This window comes from Alligator sinensis, unplaced genomic scaffold (assembly GCF_000455745.1).
Source record: "Alligator sinensis unplaced genomic scaffold, ASM45574v1 scaffold720_1, whole genome shotgun sequence".
Classification (NCBI taxonomy): Eukaryota; Metazoa; Chordata; order Crocodylia; family Alligatoridae; genus Alligator; species Alligator sinensis.
The window spans coordinates 1,890,768-1,913,965 of NW_005842026.1; the positions used below are offsets into that span (position 1 = coordinate 1,890,768).

At 41.7% G+C, this 23,198-nt stretch overlaps 1 protein-coding gene across 9 annotated transcripts in view; it reads left to right on the forward strand.

Annotated features, from left to right (window-relative positions):
* Positions 1 to 23,198, forward strand: part of HEATR5A (HEAT repeat containing 5A) — a 129,900-nt gene that overhangs the window by 16,473 nt on the left and 90,229 nt on the right. For 7 of the 9 annotated variants that reach the window (XM_025202451.1, XM_025202447.1, XM_025202448.1 and 4 more), the window contains 7 exons: positions 557 to 768; positions 8,191 to 8,299; positions 8,853 to 9,002; positions 9,497 to 9,668; positions 15,510 to 15,670; positions 20,024 to 20,279; positions 22,707 to 22,862. In XM_025202451.1, the coding sequence (XP_025058236.1) occupies positions 557 to 768; positions 8,191 to 8,299; positions 8,853 to 9,002; positions 9,497 to 9,668; positions 15,510 to 15,670; positions 20,024 to 20,279; positions 22,707 to 22,862 (1,216 nt within the window). Of the gene's footprint in view, positions 1 to 556; positions 769 to 8,190; positions 8,300 to 8,852; positions 9,003 to 9,496; positions 9,669 to 15,509; positions 15,671 to 20,023; positions 20,280 to 22,485; positions 22,594 to 22,706; positions 22,863 to 23,198 lie in introns of those variants that run through there. The other 2 variants (XM_025202453.1, XM_025202454.1) reach the window with 2 other exon arrangements.

The following is a 23,198-nucleotide window of genomic DNA, read 5'->3' on the forward strand; positions in this document are numbered from 1 at the left end:
TGCTGCGTTGCCCCCCCCCCCCCCGAGATTGACACTTGCTGGCCGGGGATTGTGGGCACCAAGAGAAGTGCTGGCTGGTGCCCCCCCTGAGATTGGCTCTGGCCAGGGAGTGGGAGTGCCAAGGGCAGCACTTCCAGGATCAGTGATCAGTTGCTGTGTCATGGAAAACCAGAAGGAAACTACATCCTGCTTGCTAGCAAACAACTTTGAGGTAAGCAGTCTATTTCAACTTTTCTCTGAGTCTAACCTGCCTAAAATGAACTGTGCCAGAGAGGAGAATTTACCACACCTTTAACTCTTCTCTGAAATATGAACTTTCATATCTACCTGCTAGAACTTTACAATCTTTTCTCCTAAGCCTGAAGAAGGGTGCTTGTGCCTAAAAGCTTGCAATTAAAGAGAGAATTTTTTTTCAAAAATCTAGTTGGCCTAATAAAAGATATCACCTCTACCATGATTTCTGACTCTTTATTTGAGAATAATAAAGTAGTTGTAGCAGGGACTAAGCTAAATATAATTATACTGAAGTTTAACTGGTTGCTAACTTTGCTTCCAGGCCGATATACGGGAAAAACAGAAGAAACTGGTTGAACAGCTGACATCTTTGTTGAATAGTTCACCAGGGCCTCCTACCAGAAGGCTCATTGCCAAGAATTTTGCTCTACTTTATAGCACTGGAGATACTTTTTCTGTTTACCAGACAATTGACAAATGCAATGAACTCATTCGGAGCAAAGATGATTCACCAAGTTATCTACCCACAAAACTGTAAGTAAAAAAAAATCCAAATACACTAAATAGTAGTAACACTTTGTATATCATATCTTGCAAACCTCCAAAGACCACATCTTGAAAATAAGACAAAGATGAACAAATCTGTAAACTCTAAGCAGATTTTTGTATCTGTTGTTGCTTCTTGAGTTTAATGGAAAATGATGAGTGAAAGGAACGATGAGCTTAGTTATATTCTAACTTTGGATATACCATGTCTACATAATTTCTTGCTTTATTTCCAGTTTTTGATTAGCAAGTTCATCTACAGCTTGTAAACACAGCAGGCTACTGTTTCACAATAGAAATGGACTGGGAAGGCTCAGCCTGTAGCTACATAATTTTAAGTATCCCAAGATGGAGAACCTAGAAGCAGAAGGCTGGGCAGAACTGTCTGGATCAGTGGTTTTCAATCTTTTTAGACTCAAAGCACCCCTCATTAGACTGCAGCTTCCTTCAGAAAATCTCAGCTTTTAGTTTTCACTCTTTTTTACTACAGCAAAATTAATAGAAAAATTCTTTGGTGCAAAGAACTTGGACCACAACAGGTCAAACTGTTCTTAACCTTATCAATTCTTTCTTTGAAATCTTTGGGTTTATCTGGTAAATCATATTTGCACATCTAACAGTGATAACTTTGTGTGGCACCCTTGAAAGGATTTCAAGGCATCCTAGGGTACAGCAACCAGAGGCGACCTGAGCAGGGTGCGGGGCCCGGGACAAATCAGCCTGTGCAGGGCCCCGCCCCCAGATGCAAGGAAGCTGGCAGCAGATTTGGTAGGGGAGTGCCAAGCGGCCAGATGTAAAGCTGGTGGCAGCGCAGAGTTGTCGTGCCACTCTGCCCGGCTCCATGGGGGCCCCCCTAATGACATCCCTAATATGTGGGGCCTGGGGCAGTCGCCCTGATTAATCTTGAATTAAGTTATCAAGAGTTGATCTGAGCTTTAATTGCATGGAAAGATAAGCAAAACCAGGTCTGTGACTTAAGGTTCATCTCTGAATTGAACTACTAGTTTAACTATCAAGGCCAGCTGAATTAAGAGGATTAAGGGCATGAATGTGGAGAAGGCCTGTAATGTCTTTAAATCAAAGATGCTAAAACTGTCAGATATCTGTGCCCTAGCAAAGGGAAAAATGTTTTAAGAAGGGGCTTCAGATCTACCTGGCTAGGGTAATAGGAATAAACTTACAAGAAATAGAAGGGCAAATCAGCAAAGAAAGCTTAGGTGTCAGGAAGTGTAGGGATAATGTGAGAATTGCTAAAAGTCAAGCTGACTCAAACCTTGTAAAAGAAATCAGAAAAAATACCAAAATGTTCTTCAGCTTTTTAAATAAACAAAGAAAGGATAAAGTAGGGTTGTTATTGTGGATGCAGGGAGACTGGTGGATGTGGTATACCTTGGTTTTAGCAAGGCTTTCGATATGGTCTCCCACAACCTCCGCACAGGCAAGCTTAGGAAGTATGGGCTGGATGAATGGACTGTAAGGTAGATAGAAAACAGGCTTGAGCATCGGGCTCAGAGGGTAATAATAAATGGCTTGATGTCTAGTTGGCAGCCGGTATCAAGTGGTCTGCCCCAGGGGTCGGTCCTGGGGCCAGTTTTGTTCAATGTCTTCATCAACGACCTGGAAGATGGCATAGAGTGCACCCTAAGCAAGTTTGCAGATGACACCAAGCTGGGGGCAGTAGTGGATGAGCTGGACAGTAGGACAAGGATACAAAGTGACCTAGACAAATTGGCGGATTGGGCCAAAAGAAATTTCATGAGCGTCAACAAGGACAAGTGCGAAGTCCTGCACTTAGGGTGGAACAATCCCCTGCACCAGTATAGGCTGGGGGCTGACTGGCTGGGCAGCAACTCTGCAGAAAAGGACCTGAGGGTTACAGTAGACAATAAGCTGAATATGAGCCAATAGTGTGCCCTTGTTGTAAAGAAGGCTAATGGCATATTGGGCTGCATTTGTAGGAGTGTTGCTAGCAGGTCAAGGGAAGTGATTATTCCCCTCTATTCAGCGTTGGTGAGGCCACATCTGGAGTACTGTGTCCAGTTTTGGGTCCCCCACTACAGAAAGGATGTGGACGCATTGGAGAGAGTCCAGTGGAGGGCAACAAAAATGGTGAGGGCGTAGGGGGACATGCCTGATGAGGAAAGACTGAGGAAACTGGACTTATTTAGTCTAGAGAAGAGAAGACTGTAGAGGGATGTCATATCAGCCTTCAACTACCTGAAGGGGGTTTTGAATGAGGATGGAGGTAGACTGTTCTCAGTGGTGACAGATGACGGAACAAGAAGCAATGGTCTCAAGTTGCAGCAAGGGAAGTTTAGGTTAGATGTTAGGAAGAATTTTCTCACTATTTGGGTAGTAAAACACTGGAACAGGTTACCAGGAGAGGTTGTGGAAACTCCATCCTTGGAGGTTTTCAAAACCCAGCTAGATAAAGCTTTAGCTGGCATGATCTAGTTGGGGATGGTCCTGCTTTGAGCAAGGGTTTGGACTAGATGAACTTCTGAGGTCCCTTCCAACCCTAACTTTTTATGACTTTAGCCTGGAAAAGCGCAGGATCAGGGGTGATCTGATGGCCACCTATAAGTTTATCAGGGGTGACCACCAGTATCTGGGGGAATGTTTGTTCACCAGAGCGCCCCAAGGGATGAGGACTAGGTCGAATGGTCATAAACTACTACAAGACTGTTTCAGGCTGGACATAAGGAAGAATTTCTTTACTGTCCGAGCCCCCAAGGTCTGGAACAGCCTGCCACCGGCGGGGGGTTAAGTGCCTACATTGAACACCTTCAAGAGCAAACTGGATGCTTATCTTGCTGGGATCCTATGACCCCAGCTGACTTCCTGCCCTTTGGGCTTGGGGCTGGACTCGATGATCTTCCGAGGTCCCTTCCAGCCCTAATGTCTATGAAATCTATGATTCTGTGATTCAGTTGCAGAGATGATAGAATAGTGACTAAGGTAGAATGGTTTAAAATACAAAGGACAAAGTCGTGCTTTGGGCCACCAGTAAAAAAAAAAAAAAAAAAAAAAAAAATTTTAAGGAGGAGCTCATCCATTGGAAATAAGTGAATGGCTAGACCTGGGTGAATAGCCTGGGTATACAACTGAATTGACAATTCCAGGCAGCCATGAAGATTGTTCACGTGATCCCAGAATGTATCAGTTAAGGCACGGGTAGGCAACTTTTTACTCACTGCAGGCCACTCCTTGCAATGCAGCTAGTGCTGCGAGCTGCTGATCTCCTGCTACACCTGAGTTACTCCTGTTCTGTGTAATAGGGCTGGTCTCTTGCCCTCCTCCCACTGCTCAGCCTTCTCTAAATCGTCTCTCAACATGTCTTTCAAAGTGGCTGAGTCAGTGGCCAGAAGCTGTATTGTGAGGTCAGAGAGCAGCTCTCTGCTTGGAATTGGAAGAGAGGCCTCTGCAGCAGCCAGCAGCTGGGGGATTAGCTGCCAATTAGTAAAATTCAGAATCTGGGCTAGATCTCATGGCTAGGCTGCAACAGGGTCACAATGCACCCCTGATAAAAACAGATCAGATTGCAGGCTGGATCTAATCTCATTGCAGGTGGGATCTGGCCCATTGGCCGTAAATTGCCAACTCCTAAGTTTTAAGGCATGGGTGTCACATTCGCCTTGGGCCTCAGCCATGTCCTTTGAGATCCGGGGACCCTGCATTCTGTGGCAGGGCATGCCTTCCAACCCCCAGTATCCTAGTGGGCTATCAGCAGGCCAGACAGAATGGTTCCAGTTTGTGGGCCATATGTTTGACACCTTGAGTTATGGTGTTTCCAGTACTGATATGGAAATAGAAATGTAATACCACATCTGGAGTACTGTTCCGGCCATCCATGATTCATTTAAACTGTCACAGGTACAGAGAAGGACTACTCTACTCAGGAAATGGAGAGCCTTTTACATGAAAGGAGACTAGAAGAGTGGTTTCTTTGGCCTAGGAAAAGGAAGGCTTAGAGAGGATGTGATTGCCATCTATAAATGCAGAGGGGATGATCACTCAAGAGAAAAAATAATTAAGTTAGCAACAATGTTAGGACAAGAACAAATATATTGATCTTGAATAAATTTTGGTTGGAAATTAGAAGAAGGTGTCCAAACCACTAGCAACAATGTTTTCAAACAGCCTTTCAAACAGAGTAGTAAAAGTAGAAACCTAAGTACATTTAAGATAGGATAATCAATTTATGAAAAGGATTAGTAGTACCTGCTGTCACCTGGATTTGAAGATCCAGGAGGTTCCTTCCGATCCTGATTTCAAGCATAAGTAATATTAAGTGTCTGTTGTTGTTATAAAAGTTTATTTTGTAAGTATTTTGCACCTTCCTCTGAAGCACTTGGAACTGGATGTTCTTAGAGACAGGATATTGGGATAGATGTCATTTTGGTATTGTTTGTGGCAGTGCTCAAATTAAAGGTCTTCTCATTTGATTATACACCAGGAGGTATCTTTTAGCTGCAAACAAAAATCATTTTCTCCTGTGATGAAGTGGAACAGCAGCTGACTTCATACATCGCCTCAGATATTAGGGATGTCATTGACAACTGGAGGGGAAACAGTAGCCTAAAACAGATTTTGGCAAGAGAGTAAAGACAAATATTTCCCATTACCGCAGAATCTTCTCAACTGTGTTTGTCTGATGTTCAGCTTTACTGGTTATATGGTTAAATAGAGCTTCTTTGTTCCTCAGGGTCCATAGTTACCAGGCAATTGGTATATTCCCATATATTGTGACTACTATTGGACTTTTAAGCTACATAGGGATTGGGCTTTCTGAGCATCTAAGCCTAAAGATGATTTGTTTTAAAGCTTTAGGCAGCCTTTAGCTTCAAGTAAATAGAAAAAGGAAGGAAGTTTTTTTACAGAAGGCTGTATCTTAATTAAGTGGTGGTATTGTCTCTCTTTTGTATCCACATATAGCACAAGCTACTTCTAGTAAGATGTTAATTCATTAGGGACTTCATTAAATAAGTGTCTCTAAGTATATAATATTATTTTTCCTTATTTAAGTATGCCTGGATGACTGACTTGAGAGGAGAAGCAGTCTGAGGCTAGTATTTGCAAGGGAGTTGAAGGTCATTCAGTGTCTACTTTCAACTGAATTTCAGTGAAATTAGGATGTTGTTGCCACAGCAGATCAGACCATCAGGTCATCTAGCTCAGTTTTAGTTCATTGAGTTCATTCAAACTGCAAAATATATTTAAAACATTTGTCTGAGTTGTGTGGCTTTTAAAGTTCTTCATGCTCAAAACATGTTTGGCAATATTGTACTTTTCAACTAAATGTCCTAAGTGCTCTTAGTGCTGTTGCACTATAATGTTAAGTACATAGGGTCTTGAAATATAAGTTTTGGGGAGAAGCTTGAAAGAAACTTCCTAAAACGCTTTGAAATTGAGGGGTCATTATGCTAAGGGCTGAAGGAGAGAGAGAGAGTAAGGTGACAATACTTAGAAAGTATCCTGTTGTCTGAGCCCCCTTATTCATTGCATTTTCTGTATTTACAGGCATCTTTGGAAAGTTCTAAGTGTCATTACTTCCTTGATGAAGGGCAGGGGAAGTTCTTGTGCTCTGTGATAATTTTTGGAGCACAGTGATGCATAGAAATATCTACTTTGTTTATTAGACTGTATGTTCCAGTGAAGAATTATCCTAAATGCCATAATTTAGTACACAATAAATAGCCAAAAGTTCTTACTAATTCTGAAGGGCCCTTTCATGGAACCCTTATATATAAATGGTGATAAAATAAGGGTGCAAAAACCTAGTTTCTAAGAATTTTTGTGAATCCTCTGCCCTAAAATTAAAATTCTCAAGGCATGCATTTTCTTCCCAAACTTATGGCTTATTAGAAAAAGTTCTTCTTTCAAATAAGCAAGAAAATATTACCATTTATAATTGTATATCCAGAAAAAAGCATGAGCACAAATAAAATCTAAGTGGTCATTCTTAAAGCTTCTATAATGAATTGGTTAAGAGCAATACTGAAAAAGTAATCTTGGAGCAAAATGGGATCTGTTTGATATGAGTGGTTTTGTTTTTTGCCCTTACCATAGTTTTGTCTTTGCTAAAGATGTGTTTGTTCATTCAAATTCAGATGAGTTGTTTTGGCTGAGAATTTTAACTCCTATTTTGCCATGTTGTATTTCCCAGCTTAAATGGAGTATTATGTAAATCAGGAGTAATGAACTCCTCCACCTCCGCAGACAGATAAGGGGCATGGGATTTGGGGACTGTATTGGGTCCAAAGACTGGTCCTGTGTACCAACGCCAGCACATGTCTTGGACTGACCTCATATGCTGGGCGCAGCACGTGCTGGTTTCAGAACCCTATGCTGCATGCAGCACATGCCAGAAAACTCCATGCGCTGCATACAGTGTGCAGGGCCAGTCAGAGATTCACTGGCAGCACTGCAGGTGGGATGATAGGACTCTACAGGCTGGATCCATCCCATGGGCCAGATCTTTAACCCTGACAGTGTAAATTTAACATTGGTATCTTGGAGAGTATAGTATGGTATATTGCTGCATATTAAATAGGACTGTTTGGATAGCATGATAAATACATAAAATATTTTATTTTTGCTGGTATTCTTCAAAAACATTCAATTGTAGAGCTGTTTAAATATTCCATTGCATTTATAATTTATTTCAAGAATAAACATACACTTTATTGAAGATTATTTTCAGTGCCTTTGGTCTACCCTAATACTAAGCATTTAATGATTTTTGCTTTTGTTAACTGGAGTTTTTATAAGCACGCATATACAAAACCCACTTATTGCTTAGTTCATTTTAGGCTGATACAACCTTGTTATACTCACAGGGGGAGAGGGAAGTAGGCTTGGGTCCACTGGTGACGCATAGGGGGTGCACACGGGTGCATGCGCACCCCCTGAGAGTGGCAGCACATCCCCTGCAAAAAGGCGCCACCCTCCCCCCCATCGCCAACACTACCAGTGTCTGCGGGCAGTCCACGATCAAAGCTGCCGATGCTGCCAGCGGCATCTGTGTGTGGTCACTGACCACTGGTCAGCACTCTGGGGGCATGTAGCATTCATGCTTGGGTCCATAGGCTCATTCACTTCTAGCTCTTCAGTCACTGACTATTGGGATATTCTGTTTCTTGAAGTCAAAATGGTATTTAATATTTAGGTGTAAGTATATACATGCTTTTCAAAGCTGCTGCTGTTGTTTTTGTTTTGGTAGTTTACTTAAAATTTCTGTCATGTGCCTTGAGTTATAACAACCATTCGGTGTTCAGTTTGTTTAATTTTTTTAACTTTCACATGTAACTTTTTTTCTTAATTGGAATATATGAGGTGATTGCTTTGGTTCTTTAATTTTTCATCTGTTGTTGCATTCATCTTCACATATTTGGATTTGCTTTGTTTTAGTGCTGCAGTGGTATGCTTGGGCTATTTATACAAAAAGTTGGGTAGAATCTTGGGAAACAGCTTTACAGACACCATAGGAAATGTGCTGAAGGCAATGAAGAATGCAGAGGTAAGGAGCCCTTACTTTCTTAACCATATGTTAAAACTAACAGGTGACTTTTTCAGTAGCTTGAAGAACAATAAACAAGGTGAGTTGAGTAGTACAAATATATGCTGAGATTTTTGTAAGTTATACTCTACAGATACATCCTCTGAATATCCAAAAGAATTGTTGAGAATTTTAACAGTAAAAATATCAATACAGGTGGCTGAATTGCAATAATTTTAGTTGTCCTTCATGATTGATCTTGATGAAATAGAATAGTCTAGTACTCAGTTGTACACTTCATTCTAAAGCTTACATCATCAATTATTGAGTCTTAAAATATCTATTGTTTTCACTACCACTTAGAGCATTCCTTTCATTTTGTTTACAGAGTTATAGAGCAAATCCTCTGCTTTCATTCACTGTAGCATGAGTAGATATCCAACAATAGAAAAGTACCAAATAATCAAAACCAAATTTACATTACAAACTTGTTCAAATACATTTTTCATCAGTTGCTTTTGAGGGGGCACCCAGTATTGTAAAATGTTGACCTTTCTTCCTTTTCATTTATCAGTCTCAAGGTCGTTATGAGATCATGCTTAGTTTGGAAAATATATTGAATGGTTTAGGAGCTGCTGCTATCGCATGTCATAGAGATATTTACAAGGCTGCCCGCTCATGCTTAACGGATCGATCTATGGCAGTCCGTTGCGCTGCTGCAAAGGTAAAGTGATCTATTAACTGTTTTTAGTAATTAGTCTTCCTAAATACAACTATATCTATTTAGATGGATAATAAGGAAAAATCAATTTTGCACCTTTGAAATGAATGAATGTCAGCTTTTGAAGTGCTTAATCTTTAACTGAAAAAATGCATGTCTATTCTAAAACATCCGCACAAATTAATGTATGCAAAAAACCTGTGGAATATTTTATTAACATTGCCTTCTGCATTTTGAGTATTTTAAGTTATGGGATCATGAGAGATGCTATGACATATTTGGAAACAGTATATCTCTAGCAGGCTTCACACAGCGAAGTAAATAAGTTTTGATTTCTTGTGTTATCTGCTCAACAGCAAACATTCCGATCCTTCAGATACAAAATTAAATAATAACTTCTAGCTCTAATTTTGCTAGATAAAATTTGTGTAAACTACTGACATAGTATTGCATATGATCAGAATGGCTAGAGCAAACCTTTTTTTTTTTTCGCCTAGTGTCTTCTTGAACTTCAGAATGAGGCAGTTTTTATGTGGAGCACAGACCTGGATAGTGTTGCAACCGTATGCTTTAAATCCTTTGAAGGTTCCAATTATGATGTGCGAGTAGCAGTCTCAAAACTTTTAGGCACAGTACTGGCTAGAGCTGTAACATCTAAACAGGCAACAGGTAAAGTGTATATTTTTGCTTTCCAATAAGAAGTTATCAAGTGTGTTTTTTTTGTTTGGATAATTGTATATAGGGCATAAATAAAGGTTTATAAACATTGACAGACACCAGGCTTATTCAAGCTATTCAGAATTTACTGTTACTGTTTTTTATAGCATACTTCTTATGTAGACCTATGATTTTAGCATTTATCCATTTATGCATTCAAAAACAAGTTTCAAAACAGTTTGCCTGAAATGCTTTTTAACTCTATAGGAATATCTACCCCTTGGGAGATAAGGACCACAATGGTGATATATGGCTCTATAAGTATAAAAAATCAAAGATTGGTGGGGAAGTGTGGCCTCAGTCTTATAAATTATCAACTCAAATGTCTATCATTTGGCCTTACTAGCAGTTAGGAGAGGCTTCAGGAATTGATCTTATTTAGTCTGGAGATGAGAAGACTGAGGAGGGATTTAATTCCAACCTTCAACTACCTGAATGGTGATTCCAAAGAGGATGGCGCTAAACTGTTCTCAGTGGTGGCAGATGACAGAATAAGATGCAGTGGTCTCAAGCTGCAGCGGGGTAAGCTTAGGTTAGATATTAGGAAAAATGTTGTCACTAGGAGGGCAGTAAAGCATTGGAGCAGGTTACCCAGAGAGGCTGTAGAATTTCTGGGCGCCTCTACAAGAGCAGTGAGGCTGCTCTGATGCACTGTAATTACAGTGCATCAGAAGAGACTCGATTTAAGTGAGTCTGCTGGAGGTTGGTAATTACCATGTATCAGCATTTCCATGCTTAAAAATGGCAACGGGAGTGTTTTATCTAAAGCTCTTTGGATGAGCTTTAGATAAAGCGCTCCTGTCACCATTTTTAAGCGTGGGGATGCTGATACATGAGACACTCCAGGCACTTCAATTAGAGCGGCTCTGCTGCCCTCCCCCCACACTTCTGGAGCATGTGTATAAACACCCTCCATCCTTAAATGTTTTTAAGACTCAACTTTCCAAAGCCTTGGATAGGATGATGTAGTTTGGGATGGTCCTGATTTGAGCATGGGCTTAGACTAGATGACCTCCTCAAGTCCCTTCCAACACTAATTTACTATGATATACAAGTTACACTGATATCAGTAACCTGTCAACAACAGCACATTCAACTTCTCTTCCTTCTTGAGCAATACAAATTGTGGAGAATAGGCTCTTCACCATTGACATCCGATCAGTCTTTTTTCCAAAGGTTTCCCAGTGGTTACCTAGAGTCTTGTACTGTTGGATTTATTGCTTTCCTACTAACTATGTCACTTGAAATCACACAGAGTCCTGATAGTGTTGTTACCAATATTAAATGTTAATCACAGAGAGCCTTAATATTTTTATATGAAGAAGCTCTTTTTTTCTGGGGAATAAATAGCTAAGGAAATTGTTTCATAGGCATATTATTTCCCCAGTCTTTCAGGCTTACCAGTCAGATGTGCTATACAACAGTTACATGTGCACTTATTTTCCTTGACTTATTTTAGACGGTAAAGTTAATGTGTAAGAGTGAAACTTGTCTATCTAAACCAGGCTTGTCCAACATATGGCCTGCGGGCTGCCATGCGGCCCACCAAGCCATTTTCTGAGGTCCGAGGTGCTGCGATGGGAAATGAAAGTAAACAGTGTTTACTTTTGTTCCCACCCCTTGTCCCTCCCCCAGCCCCTCAGCAGCTTCCTAATGGCTGCTGAAGGGACAAGGTTCCCACACCGCCAGCCCCGTCCTGCGCTGGTCCCTGCCGGCCACACGGGGGGGCGCAGAAGCAGGCATGGAGGGATGCTGCGGCTGGGCCCGCGCTGCTGCTGCTGTAGCTGTGGCTGTCGGCGCAGGAAGCTGGCACCCTCCTCCCTGCATCCCCCCACACCCGCAGACATCATGCTGGGGGTGGTGAGCCCCGGCATGAGCCCCTGTTGGGCTCAGGCTGCCCCGGGGGAGAGGGAGCAGGAGGTGTCCCTGCATGTCCGCACCCCGCTTTAGGGTCCCTGCATGTCCCCCTGGCTGCTGAGCCATGGCGCGCAGGTGTGGGCGCATCCTTGAGGCCGCCCAGGTGGCAGGGAGGACATGGTGGGGTCAGGCAGTGCCCCTTGACCCCTGCGCCCCCAGGCCGTGGCCGGACTGGACAGGCTACGCAAGCACCTGCTCCTGCTGGCCCACTGGGTGATAAAAACCTTAACAATCTGGCCCCACATTCAAAAAGGATGGACATCCTTGGTCTAAACTAATAATAATAATAATAAACTCCTGAATGATACAATTTTGTTGGTGGTGCTACTGCCCAAACTCTTAAATAATATGAAATGGTAACAGAGAATTAAAATTTAACTAAAGGGTTAGAGGACTTTTGAATACAGCCGATATTAACAGAACCTGAATGAGTTTATATTAGGTAGTATGTATTTGTTTCAGTTAAGCATGACATATGTAATGATCACTGAATCAACAACTAGCTAACTTGGGAGGAAGAATCATTACCTTTTGTTCTGTATCCCAAACTGCATCATTTTCAAAACAGTACTGAGCCACTTAAGTAACATTTCAGTACAGGAGCTTTGCCACAGTTAAACTTTATTACCCATGTATTCCAACAAATCCACCTCAAACTTCTTCCAAGCCTTTTACAAAAGGAAGATCTAAAAGAAAAAAATATTTATAGGTAAACACTAAAAACAGTGTTGGTACAAGAGAACTGGAGGACTGTCAGTGTGACTTCCATATTTTAAAAGCTTTAGAAAGGACCCACAGAACTACAGGCTGGTGAATCTAACTTCTGTTCCTGGATAACTAGTAGAAATAACAACAATTAATAACAAAAATTGTTCAGTATATGGATGTACAGGAGTTGCTGGAAAGGATTCAGCATAGTTTTGTCAAAGGGAAATCATGCCTTACCAACCTACTACAGTTATTTGAGGATGTCAATAAGCAGGTGGAACAAGGGTGATCCAGTTGTCATATATCTGGGCATCCAAAAAGCCCTTGACAAAGTCCCCCATCAGAGGCTATCATGGGATTCCAGGAAAGGTCCAGTCATGGATAAGAAATTAACTGAAAGATAGAAAACAGAGTTGGCTCAGTCTTTGGGAGGAAAAGAAGTAAATGGTGGAGTCCCCCAGAGATCTGTGTAGGGACCAGTGCTGTTTAACATATTTCTAAATAATCTGGGAAAGGTTTGTGAGCAGCAAGGTGGCCAAATTTGCAGATGGCACAATATTATTCAAAGTGGTAAAGACTAAGGCAAACTGTGAGGAACTGCATAAGGATCTATTGAGTTAATGGACAGCTAAATGAAATGCAGAGCAGTGTAAAGTGAAGTGCATGGGCAAAAGGAACCTGGATTATACCTGTATTATGATGAGCTTTAGACTAGCTGTTACCACACAGGAAAGAGATCTGGGAGTCTTTGTGGACTGTTGGCTAAAAACTACTCAGTTCTCAGCAGCTGTCAAAAAAAAGGCAAACAATGTTAGGAAATTGTAAACAAAAGAAAAAAGTATTGTTATCCCCATTTATAAATCCATGATGTGTCTACTGCTTAAATACTGTGCCCAGTGTTTGTCCCCACAAAAGGATATAGAAGAAGAAAAGAAGGTACAGAGAAGGGCAACAAGGAAGATTAGTGGTATGACGAGGCTTCCATGTGAGGAGAGAGTAGAGAGGTTAGGCCTGTTCAGTCTAGAAAAGAGAAGCTTCAAGGGAGACATGATAAAGGTTTACAAAATACTGAATGGTGAAAAGTAATTAAATAAGAACTTATTTATTCTCTCTTGCACAATACATGGCTGCAGAGCCAGGGACCTAGATCCGCAACCCCTGCTGCCAACAGAAGGCAGTGGCTGCTGCAATGGAGCAGAGCACGGAGCCAGCTTCCCCGCTGCTGCCTGCTACCTGCCTGTTGTGAGCTTGGGTGGGGGGTGGGCAGCTCCCTGCAGCTGCGCACACTTCTAGGGAACAGGGGGGACCCGTGCCCCCCAGATATGTACACAGGGTGGGGTGGGGCGGAAGTGTTCTGTGGGCTTGGGCACCCATCTTGCTGCTCTCCCCTGTGACCTCTGCAGCCTACGGGTGTGACCTGGTGCTACAGGTCAGAGTGCGGCCATGCAGGAAAGCTGCTTGCAGCTGTGAGCTCCGCACTGCCCTCTGACTCATCTCCTGCATGCATGGCAGCAGTGAGGGGCACAACCCTGTGCCATCAGCTGCACTGCCCCCATGCGTGCAAGGGTGCGTTGCCAGAGCAGTGCAGAGCTCGCAGTGGCAAGCAGCTTTTCTGCACGGCCACACTGCCCTGCAGCACCAAGTCGCACCTGCCATGCTGCGTAGTAGGCCTGTACGAGTAGGCAGCTATTCGATCTGGTTCCCGCTTTGATCCAGCAGAAGTGGCTTCAGCTGCCTCGGAGATCCGGCCATAGGCTATAATGAGGAATCAATGAATTATCTATAACTTGGTTGTTTTGTGTCTGATTTGGATGAAACTTGAAGGGGTGGTAGCCTCTGCTGAGAGCATGAAGCCTGCAAAGTTGCAAGAAGATTGGTGCAGGGGTTCAGGGGGAACTGTACCCCAACTCCCTTGAAAGCAAAACTCATGTCATGTGTATGTGTTACACCACAGTGCTACCATCCCTGTGCTAGCACCCCTGCAAATTTCATCCAAATCGGACAAAAAACAGCCGAGTTATAGATATTTCATTGATTCCCCATTATACCCTATGGCTGGATCTCCAAGGCGTCTCCAAGGCTTTTCCGAAGCACTTTGGACGCCAAAGCGTCCGAAGCTTCTCCGGATCTGAAGCAGTCTGAAGCCTCGCACAGCCCTACTGCGTAGGTCCCAGGGGAGCAGCCCCAGCCCTACCTAGCACTCTCCCTCCCTCCCTTACCTGGGGAGCTGCTCTCTAGGCTGCCTGGGGCCATGTACATATACGTGCACATGGTGCCCCCTGCCCAACTGCTGGAACTCTGCCAGCCTGCAGAGGGCTTGCTGTAAAACTTCAACATCCATGGGTTTCTCTGCTAAAATGAAAAATCCGCATTTTACTCCAGTAGGGGGGAAATCTGCACTTGTTTTTTTTTGTAGGAAATGGAAAACTGGGATCCCTGCTAATAAGCGGCTAAGCAGTGTTATTAAGCTACTGCTCAGTAGAAATAAACCATGCGCTGGCACTACTCACAGTAACTCTAGTTACTGCGCATTTAGTTAGTACTTCGTTATGCAAGTACTAAGTGCCACTTATGCAAATGGGCTATTGGCTGATTTTCCTGAAAATAATGTTGTACGGTAGGTCCTAAAGAGTGAGTTCAAGATGGCAGTCTATTCACATATTTCTAGATTGCATTCATCAAAGTAGCTCTCAATATGAAGATATTTAATTTTTGGCGTTTGTTATAAAATTATGGTTTAGACCAGTGCAGCGCCAGCTTTTTCAGCAGTTGTGTCACAAATTAGTCCTAAACCTCTCCCCAAGTACCACTCTAATCCTTTTCCCCTGCCTGAGCTGCTGGTCTGCTTTCTGATCCCAGCACTGTGCTCCCCAATGGATCTGCTCCTGTTTCTGCTTCCTTCCTTCTGCTTTTTGTCTAGCCTGCTACTTTACGTTCTGCTCCCTGTCCTGTCTGTCACTGTGCTCCCTACTCCTTCTCTGATCTGCCATGTGCCCCACACAGAGGCTGCCTGTGTTCCTTATTGCAAGTTGGCCACTTCTGCTTTAGACAGATTTGGATTTAGTTGTGCTACATGAGAAATGTAAACTTGTGGGTGTTTCCCCCTAGAATGTGAATGCCTTTAGAGAGTTTTTGTGAATGTATTTATTTTTAATAATTTATGCTTAGCATCTGCCAGGCCAAATGTTCGCAAACTCTCTCTGGAAGAAGCCATGGAACTACTGGGAGCAGGTTTTCTTCGTGGGAGTTCTGGATTTCTACGAGCCAGCGGTGATATTCTGAAAGGGACAAGCTCAATCAGCAGGGATGTTAGAGTTGGAGTTACTCAGGTTTGGATTACACTGTGCACTGCTTTATAATGTTGCTTAGTATTTTTAACATACCATTTTTGTGTTGCAAACTGCTCTAATTAATTCTTACTTTCTTTGTCTGAGACAAATTTTAATGCAACATAACATGATTATGGGTTAAATTGTACTAAGATTAATAGTATACAACAAATATGCATTAAAGTGTCACATCTAATGCATCTCTATATAACAGCTGAATCGTAAGTGTAGCCTTTTTTATATTTTTGGAAATCAGAAAGAGAAATCATGTATCCATGAAAACAACTCATTATCCAGACCTTATCTCCAAAGGCTACGAGGCTTATAAACGATGTCATCTTATAGATTCCTCAAATATTATTTACAGCAGTTAATGAGAATAAGTAGTCCAATGACTGCACTGGGAAGAATGTTCCAATTGCCTCTTCTGGAAAGCAATGGAAGTACTAAGTTAAGGACCACCAAACATAGATTACTGAAAACCAGTGGTTGTCAACCTCGGTAGACTCAAGGCAGCGTTTGGAAAATGCCAGTTTACTTTTCACTCATTTTGTTTTACTACACACAAATAATAAAACAACTCAGACCACAACAGATCAAAATGTTTTTGACACTGGAATCTGTGTTTGGACACTGGATATGAAAACCCTGAGTTTGCTGTGTGAATCAAGTTTGCACCTAATGTATCACCCCTGAAAGGATCATATGGCATCCTGGTTGAGAATCACTGCTGTGTAAGCTGTTTGTGATTGACAATGAAATATGAAATCCAGCTCATTCCCTGTTAGCAACATTAGGTGTACATGTCTAACATGCTGGAATTTCAATTTTGCTGTTAAAGCAGACAATAATGATCCTGAATACACACAAAGATCAGAAATTATGAATAAGATGCAATGTTCATACCCATTTTCAGAGGAAAACAATATTTGAGTTGAGAAAAGGGCTAGGGACAGAAATTACACATAAGCTGATATAAGTGATTGGAAGCTGGTTCAAATCTGTACCACAACAGAAGTTCATTGCACATAAACTGCTTTCAAAATGACTGAAACCAGTTCAAGATAAACCTGCATAGATGTAATATCAGATTTAACTGATTTAGGTTAAATCAGTTTATTGAACTTCTGTCCCAGAACCCCTCCAGATTCAAGTTAATTCACATTCCACCACCATTCAATGATGCTTTGCACCTCCCCTGCAAACCCTGCCTGACAGGGTGGGTGGGATAGCCTTGCTCCAAGCTGTCTGCTTCAGCCAATTAGGGAAGCGTGCTGTAGCACTCCCCAGCTTCTGGCCTGGGCCACTGCAAACATGTGGCTGCATTTCCAGAATCAAAAGTGAATGTCTGCTCACTTGCTTATTGGTTCGATCTACATAGCTTAGATTAACCTGCAAAGATTGAATTGATTTGGCATAGGGCTTTTTGACTGTCTGTACTTAGCCTATGTTTTGGGAAGGCAGAATAAAGACAAAAGATTTCCCCTTTTAACCAAACTGTCTAGAATCAGTTTCCTTATTTAAGATGCCCCCTGTTTTGCAATCACTAATTTTTTGGGAAAATGTGAGTGTGCTATATGAATAAATAGGGCATATATTATATTTGTAGTACACTCCAGTGCAAAGGTAAAAGGTATCCCAATTACAGGCACACTGGGGGCAGTGGAGGTAGAGTTCCACTCTTTCTTTAACCTTGGCATGAAAAAGAGGCGATGTGGCTAGCACTGTGTTCCAGTTGCCTTTATTTTCATGAAGTTCCTGGTACCCATTGGGTAGGAGGCAGTGTGGGCCTCAGGGCTGCATTGGAAGTGAAAACAATGAGAGAACCCACCACCCATGCCTGGAATTATACCCAGGTCCTCCAGTCTGGAGCCAGTCATCCTTCCACCTGAGCTATGTGGCTTTACACTCCAGTATGTATGTTAGACAAAAACTTTTCTCTAAGAGTTGGTATTACCACCGTTCTTTATTTCCTCCATATATTTCTGTTCAGCCTTCTCCATCTCTGGTACAGAAGAGCACATCACTAAAGCAGTTTAAGTGGTTTCTTTTAGCTGCTTGTCTTTCCTAAAATTGAGAGGATATTTTTTTGTATCTAAACCTAATTGTTTGCTTTTATAGGACAGTATTTTGAATGCCCTAAGGGATATTTTCTTCATTTGCTGTGCTAAAGCATGTGTTGCAGGCACTGGATCTGGCATGCAGGACTGGGGAGCGGGGTCCCAGACTGGCCCCACACAGGCCCAGTACAAGGGACTGGAGTATGTTGCCCTGTGGGCCAAATCAGGCTCCCAGGCTATATCTTTGACGCTTCTGATTTAATAATGATTCTTTATTAAAAATGGTCAGCTGTATAACTTTTTTTGGATGAGAAATAAGAAACTGACAAATTCAAAAGGAAATGCATCAGAGCTGAGTCAATTATAAAATGATTTGGAATAGATATAAAAATTGCTTTCAGTTCATTTCCTTTGGCCTAATTTTCCTCATGTAGCTAATTTGTTAAACTAAAAGAAACAATAATTTATTGGGGGGGTGTGAAGTGGGCTGTATTTGAATCTGATTCTGATTTGGCCCAATTCTTGGGACAGTGATTCAATTCGCTGATCCGGATCACTGTCCCAATTCGATTCGGCTGAATCCAAATCTGAAGATTCGATTCTGATTTGGAGAATTGGCAGTTCAGCCATAGACACAGCTTTGTATGTTTTTTCTACATACCTTGAGGTAGCAAGGGCACTCGTGAATGCTGAGATGGTGGGGCAGATGGAGCATCCCACAGGAGCGCGGACCACAGGTGTCCCTGGACCGAAAGTGCTTCTGGTCCACTTCCAGGTCCGCTGAGCGCTCTGGGGATTTGCCCTCATGTTTCCGTGGGACGCTTCATCTGCCCCACCATCTCAGCGTTCACAAGCCTCCTGGTACCTTGAAGTATGTAGAAAAAACATGAAGCTGTGTCTATGCCTGAATTATCAAATCTCTCTGAATCGAATCCATGTGTTCCAATACGATTTGGAGAATTAAATGGGTCTCCCGATTCGATTTCAATTCAGAGATTCAGTGGCCAAATCGGGTCAAATCTCCTCAGAATCGAATCAGCAACTGAAGCTTTGCACAGTCCTATAATTTAGTCTTTCTCTTAATATGTTCTAGTGTTAACCAGATTTCCAAGACATATTTATTTTTGCAACAGGAGTGATGAAACTAATTAAATCTGCCATGGATTAAAAAATGGTATGCCTTTAAACCAAATGCCTTTGACTGCTTTTATTCCCCAATTTTCCTGCTTTTTAGAAGTGTTTAATTCAAGATGGGGAAGCTTAAGCAATATTTGTCAAGAGCTTTTAGATTTTTTGGAGGAGCAGTTATACAATTACAATTTGTATAAACCTTAATGGGGGGGGGGGGGGTTGTATCCTTAAATAAAACATAATAAAGAGGTATAATCCTCAATAAAATTATACATACAAAAGGAAATTGTTAAGAGGTGAGGGAAAAATAAACTTTTGTTGATAGTTATGATTCTTCTTAACAGACCTTTAGTGGTGTATTTCATTTGTGTAGTCACATTTTTGTTTATTTTTCATACTAATAGCAATTTTTTGTGTATTAAACATTTGATGCAACAAATGCACGTTAAGCATCTGCAAGGGGACTCTATGCAGCAAAATAAATGGTCCTGTGGTGAGTAGATTTATAAAGTGGCTCTGCATTCTTTTCTTAGTGTTGTGACATCCACGGTCTTTGTAGTACCTCTATTCAAGGAGAACAATTAAAATTCATTGAAATAAAGAGCTGTTCTTGGTGGCTGCAAATATTCCCCTATTTAGAGTCTACAGAAACAAAATTCTTTTAAGTTATGGGTTATAGTTTTGAAGCATAGTGGTTCTTAAAATGCATTCAGACATTAAATTTGGGTTCCATGTGCAGAATATTAAATAGCTGGAAGCTGTTCATTGAGGCCAAACATAATGTTTTACATAACAAGTGCTTGTGCAGGCTAAACTGCTATTTCTCACACTGTGAAATGAAATTAAATGACACGGATAAGTAGGCTGCATTAGTTTGCAGTAAGCCCAGGTTCAGTATTTTTGGCAAAATGTTAATTGAAAACCATTTGAGCAGTACCCCTAAAGTAACAGATGAAACCTTCTCCAGCACAAAGGCAAGAGAATTAACTTGAAAACTGAGAGCATATATAATACATTTGTTATATAAAGGAGTTGTTATGTGGTCTCTGTAGGGAATAGGGTATTCTAATGGTAGTACTGCATGTCGGGATAAAGCATTTATATTAATCTCACTTTCTGGATGATTTTTCTCTAAATGTTACTTTTTTCACATTTCTTTCAGACTTATGTGGTGTTTGTTTCCACATTAAGAGGGCAGTGGCTTGAAAGGAATTTCTCTGCCTTCCTTTCACATGTCCTAGATCTAGTGTCTCAGGCTCACCCCAAAGTTTATCAAACTCAGATGGATGCTATCTGCTGTCGCCACTGTGTTTCATTTATCCTTCGAGCTACCATAAGAGGCCTTCTTGGGGAAAAAGCTCAGATTGCAGCTGCCAAGGAGATTTGTCAGGCCATCTGGAAGATGAAGAAAGTTGTGGGTATGGGACTAACAAGATTATCTGTTCAGGCTATTTTTTTAAACCAGTGTTGAAATAATTGTTCACTCAACCTAATCCTAAAGAGTCTGCAGAAATAGAATTTCTAGTGCTGATATATTACTATAACATAAAGCATTTCAGTTGAACTGGCTATGTTTTATATCAGGATAGTTATTGATTTAAAAGAAAATAAAAAACCCTTTCTTACTTTTCTTCCACAGCAGAGTTTTATGTTGAATATGAAAGTAGTGATGACAATAAATCAAATCAGATCAAAATAATTGATACATGTGGGCCCAGATTTTCCTGACCTTTTCCAATGAGCTGATACTACTGAGTTGGTACAGAGTGAAAGAATCTGGGTCTAACTAGTGGGGGTGTGCGAAACAGACTGTATTCGATTCAGATTTGGATTCAGCCTGAATCGGAGACAGTGATTCAATTTGGCCAAATCTGAAGATTTGATGCAGATTTGGAGAATCAGTGATTCGGCCATAAACACAGCTTTAAATGTTTTTTAAAGTACTTCCAATCCACTTCTGGATCCACTGCCGAACACGCAGAGGGCTCCCCATGCCCCCCATGATCAGCGATTGGCTACGGGGGGGACCCTGGGTGCTCCCCCGGACCCAGGAGGTACCTGTTGCCAAGCCGGGGTGGCACAGTGGGGACCCCCAGTGCGCTCCCTGGCGCAGACCTGGAAGTGGACTGGAAGTGCTTCTGGTCCACTTCCAGGTCTGCTGCTGAGTGCACTGGGAACCCTGCCCCCGGTCCTGTGGGATACTCCATCTGCCCCACCATCTCAGCATTCACGAGCCACCCTTGGTACCTTGATGTATGTAGAAAAAACATTTAAAGCTGTGTCTGTGTCCAAATCGTCAAATTTCTTTGAATCAATTCAGAGGGTTCCGATTCAATTTGAAGAGATTAAAACAGGGGCGGGCAATCGTTTCAGGCGGAGGGCCACTTACTGAGTTTTGGCAAGCCATCAAGGGCTGCATGACAGGCAGCCAGGGACAGATAACTATCAATTTCCTAATTTTTTTAGGAGCCCCGCAGGCTGGATAGGAATGGCCTGGTGGGCCAGATGTAGCCCACGGGCCACATTTTGCCCACCCCTGGATTAAAAGGTCTCCTGATTCGATTTGGATTTGGAGATTCGGCCGCTGAATAGTGCTGAATCTCCACTGAATTGAATCGGCAACCAAAACTTCACGCAGCCCTACTAACTGGTCTGATGGGAATCGCCCTAGAATGAGGGAGCTGTTATGTGATATAAATGCACGTATCTGCTTCCTTATCCTGGGAGAGGCTGGAAAATGAAGCATATGAACAGGGTACATCTAGAGTGGTCTATCCTCTGGTTTAAAGATACATCCCTGACTGTGTTCTGCTTAATGGCTATTAATCTACGAATTTGTCTTACTGACTTGCCATCATTTCCTTACTTGCCTGTGTTTTGCCAATTCTCAGCTGCGAGGGTGCTATCAGTATGGTACTCTCTAGATCAATGATGGTGGATGGAAGAGAAAGTATGACAGAGAATAGACTCTTCTGGCTGTACCTTGTTCATATGCTCTTGCTCTATAAAGTAGTGGTTTTCAACCTTTTTTCATTTGCGGACCCTTTGGAAATTTTGAATGGAGGTTCAGACCCCTTTGAATTGTAAGTGTGGGTATTCACATACTTTTGTTTGATCATAGTCATCTTTCATGGACCCCTTAGACATAGTCTGTGACCCCCCAGGGGTCCACAGACCACAGTTGAAAGCAACTGCTTTAAAGCATCCACTTTTGCCACTGCTGGCCACACCCACATGCATATAATATGTATATAGGTGTGTATGTGTTATCACTAGTTAAGCCTGTAAACTCTAACAGTCCCACCCTTAGGCCATTATCAAAAGCTCCTTCATACCCCTTTTTCATTGACATCTCTGGGCACTGGGTTGTCCCTCTGAATTATAGTTTATGTAGACCTTTGTTTATATGTAGTTTTAAATGTCCAGCATATCTTTCGTTTCTGAAAGAGTATCATAGTGTATCAGACATAGTAGTGGTTATCAAACCTAGATTATTACAATCATGCCATATTAAAAATATGACCTATTCCAAACCTCTTGGATAAAGTCTGAAATGGATCAGGTAGCTGTTACCTGCTGTATGAAAGCTAGCCACATCATTCCCTTGCTTGTCATTTCCCACAGAAATTAGCATGCCTTAACCATGCCATCCCAATGAGCCACACTTCTTGTTGGAAATGCAGTTAAGTCTCAATGAAAATTCTGAACCCTGTTCAAGACAGTTAATGATAAGCAAGTACCTGTTCATTTATACACCATATCACATTGTTACTTTAGTCTGTTTCTTGAGATGATATATTTTATTTTGTCAGTGATTTCAGAGTTATTTCTTACTGCGTTATCAGATGCTGTAACAAGTGACAGTAATTTAGAAACACGGATTGGTACAACGGATATAACAGTAAGCCAACATGTGCTTGTCTGTGCATTACAAGAGCTTGGGAGTCTTATACATGGCTTAGGAACTACTGCTGCACCATTGTTACAAGATTCCAGTACAGGTAATTATTATTACTGAACAAAATATCCCTAGAGATTTTTTTTGTCTACTTGATAACAAAAGCATTTATATTTTTCAAGGTGTGTAAGTAGCAAGTCTCAGAAAATGCACACTTGTATTTTACATTTGTAAATTTCCCTCTGACTTCCTGCTGCTGGCCTCATAAACTCATACTTCCTCTCTCAAACCTAAAAACACCTTGTATTGAAACCTGTGGTTATGTACATAAGACTATAAGAAGTATTACAATCATACTGGGTCAGTCAAATGGCCTCTTTAGCCCAGCAACCTGTCCCCAACAGAACTAGTTTTTGTGAAATTCTGCTGGTATAGCTAT